The 1794-nt window shown below is 58.9% G+C and overlaps 1 protein-coding gene across 1 annotated transcript in view; it reads right to left on the bottom strand.

The window, feature by feature from the left end:
- Positions 1–920: 920 nt before the first annotated feature.
- Positions 921–1794, bottom strand: part of LOC103824794 (homeobox protein EMX1) — a 169838-nt gene continuing 168964 nt past the window's right edge. Inside the window, exon 4 of the mRNA XM_050974089.1 lies at positions 921–1115. Coding sequence (XP_050830046.1) covers positions 921–1115 — 195 coding nt within the window. The remainder of the gene's footprint in view (positions 1116–1794) is intronic.

Below are 1794 nucleotides of genomic sequence, written 5' to 3'. Positions count from 1 at the left end.
CCCCTTTTCCCTGCACCATCCCCTCTCCCCACACCATCCCCTTTTCCTGGCACTGATCCCTTCTCTTTGCACCATCCCCTAAACTGTCCCCCCTCTCCTGGACTGTCCCCACTGTCCTTGCCTCACGTTTCACACCTGCCCAAATAAATCCCGCACCTGAGGCTCTTCCACCCCCAGCTCCAAACCCAGACCACAAAGCCGAGCTCCAGGAGCTGGCACTGCCCAGCTGAGTGCCCCACATCCCCACTGCTGCTCTCCTCTGGCACACCCCAGGTACTCCCTTGCTTTGCACCCTTCAAGGAGCTGCCCAGCCTCCCGTGGATCGCACCTTTGGATCACCCCCTGCTCAGTGTGCATCCCAAAACTGCTAGATTTGAGACCTCCACCTCTGCCTAATCAGAGCCAAGCAATGAAAATCAAAGCCTGGCTAATCCTTGCCCAGCTGAGATGTCACCCCAGGAGCTCAGGTCACAGAGCTCCCTCCAGCTGTGTCTCCAGGAGCATTTCCCTGCTGTCCTGGCTCTACATCCCTGGAGAGGAAGGCAGCACTGGGATTTATGAGCTGTGGGCAGAGCAGGGTGTAGTGGGGAACAGATCCTCTCCAGGATTCAGGGGCTCTGTGAAGCTCCTGAGCTGGGAGCTTTCCAGGCTCCCAACACCTCTGGGATGAGCTGAGGCTGCAGTGGCTCCCACTCCCCCAGGTCAGCTCCCAGGAAGAAGCCCTGCAGGATGGGGGCTATTCCTGCAAAGATGAGCCCAAGAGTTGCATAAATAATTTATTTCACCCCCAAGCCCCGGGGGTGCCCCATATATCCTGTATATATTAGATATTACAGCTATGATACATCCTATAATACACACACACAGAGGGCCCATGGTGGCTCAGCAGCTCTTTGTCACAGTCTGTGCAGGGGCTGTCCCTAAGCCAGGGACAAGGACGTGTCCTCCTGGCCATCCCCTGACTCTGCCAGGCAGTCCTTGTCCTCCTCGTGATGGCTCTGTGAGTCTGGGCTCCTCTTTGGGGTGCCCAAACCCATTCTGGCCAGTTTGGCTTGTTGCTGTTCCAGGCTTTGTTTCCTCCACTTGATCCTCCGGTTTTGGAACCAGACTTTCACCTTGGGATCACAGAATCATGGAATGATTGAGTCTGGAAAGGGTCAGTGAGTCCAACCATGAACCCAGCAGCACCACCTTCACCACTGGACTGTGTCCCCAGGTGCCACACTCGTGTTTTTGAGCACTTCCAAGGATGGAGATTCCACCAATTCCCCTTGGGAAAGGGTCAAGCTTGGCTCTCCAGCCTGGCTGCTCCACGGCCCCCTGGGCTCAGGCAGAGTCCAGTCTGGCCCTGCCAAGATGGAAAACTGCTCCCTGCATCCCAGGAGCTGCACCTGCCCGTGCTGGAGGAGCCCAGCCTGAAGAGGGACACAAGCTCCTGGCTCTGGGACAGCCACGCCCTGCCTCAGTTTCCCCACCTGCCATCCACCACCCTTTAAACTGAAACTGTGCAATCAGCACCCCGGGGCTGCGTGCTGGGCTGAGGGACACGTCCCAGCTCCCTGAGGGACATGTCCCAGTGTCCCTGCTCCCTGAGGGACATGTCCCAGCTCCCTGGGGGACAGGTCACACATCCCAGCTCCCTGAGGGACACATCCCAGCTCCCTGGGAAGCTGCTGGAGCTGCCGGTGGCCCAGGAGGGGGTGAGGCGGGGCTCACCTGCTCCTCGGTGAGCTGCAGGGACGAGGCCAGCAGGCAGCGCTCCTGCCCCACCAGGTACTGCTGCCGCGAGAACTC

This window comes from Serinus canaria, chromosome 4 (assembly GCF_022539315.1).
Source record: "Serinus canaria isolate serCan28SL12 chromosome 4, serCan2020, whole genome shotgun sequence".
NCBI lineage: Eukaryota > Metazoa > Chordata > Aves > Passeriformes > Fringillidae > Serinus > Serinus canaria.
The sequence above is the reverse complement of the archived record's forward strand: the minus strand, read 5'-3'. Positions and strand labels throughout refer to the sequence as shown.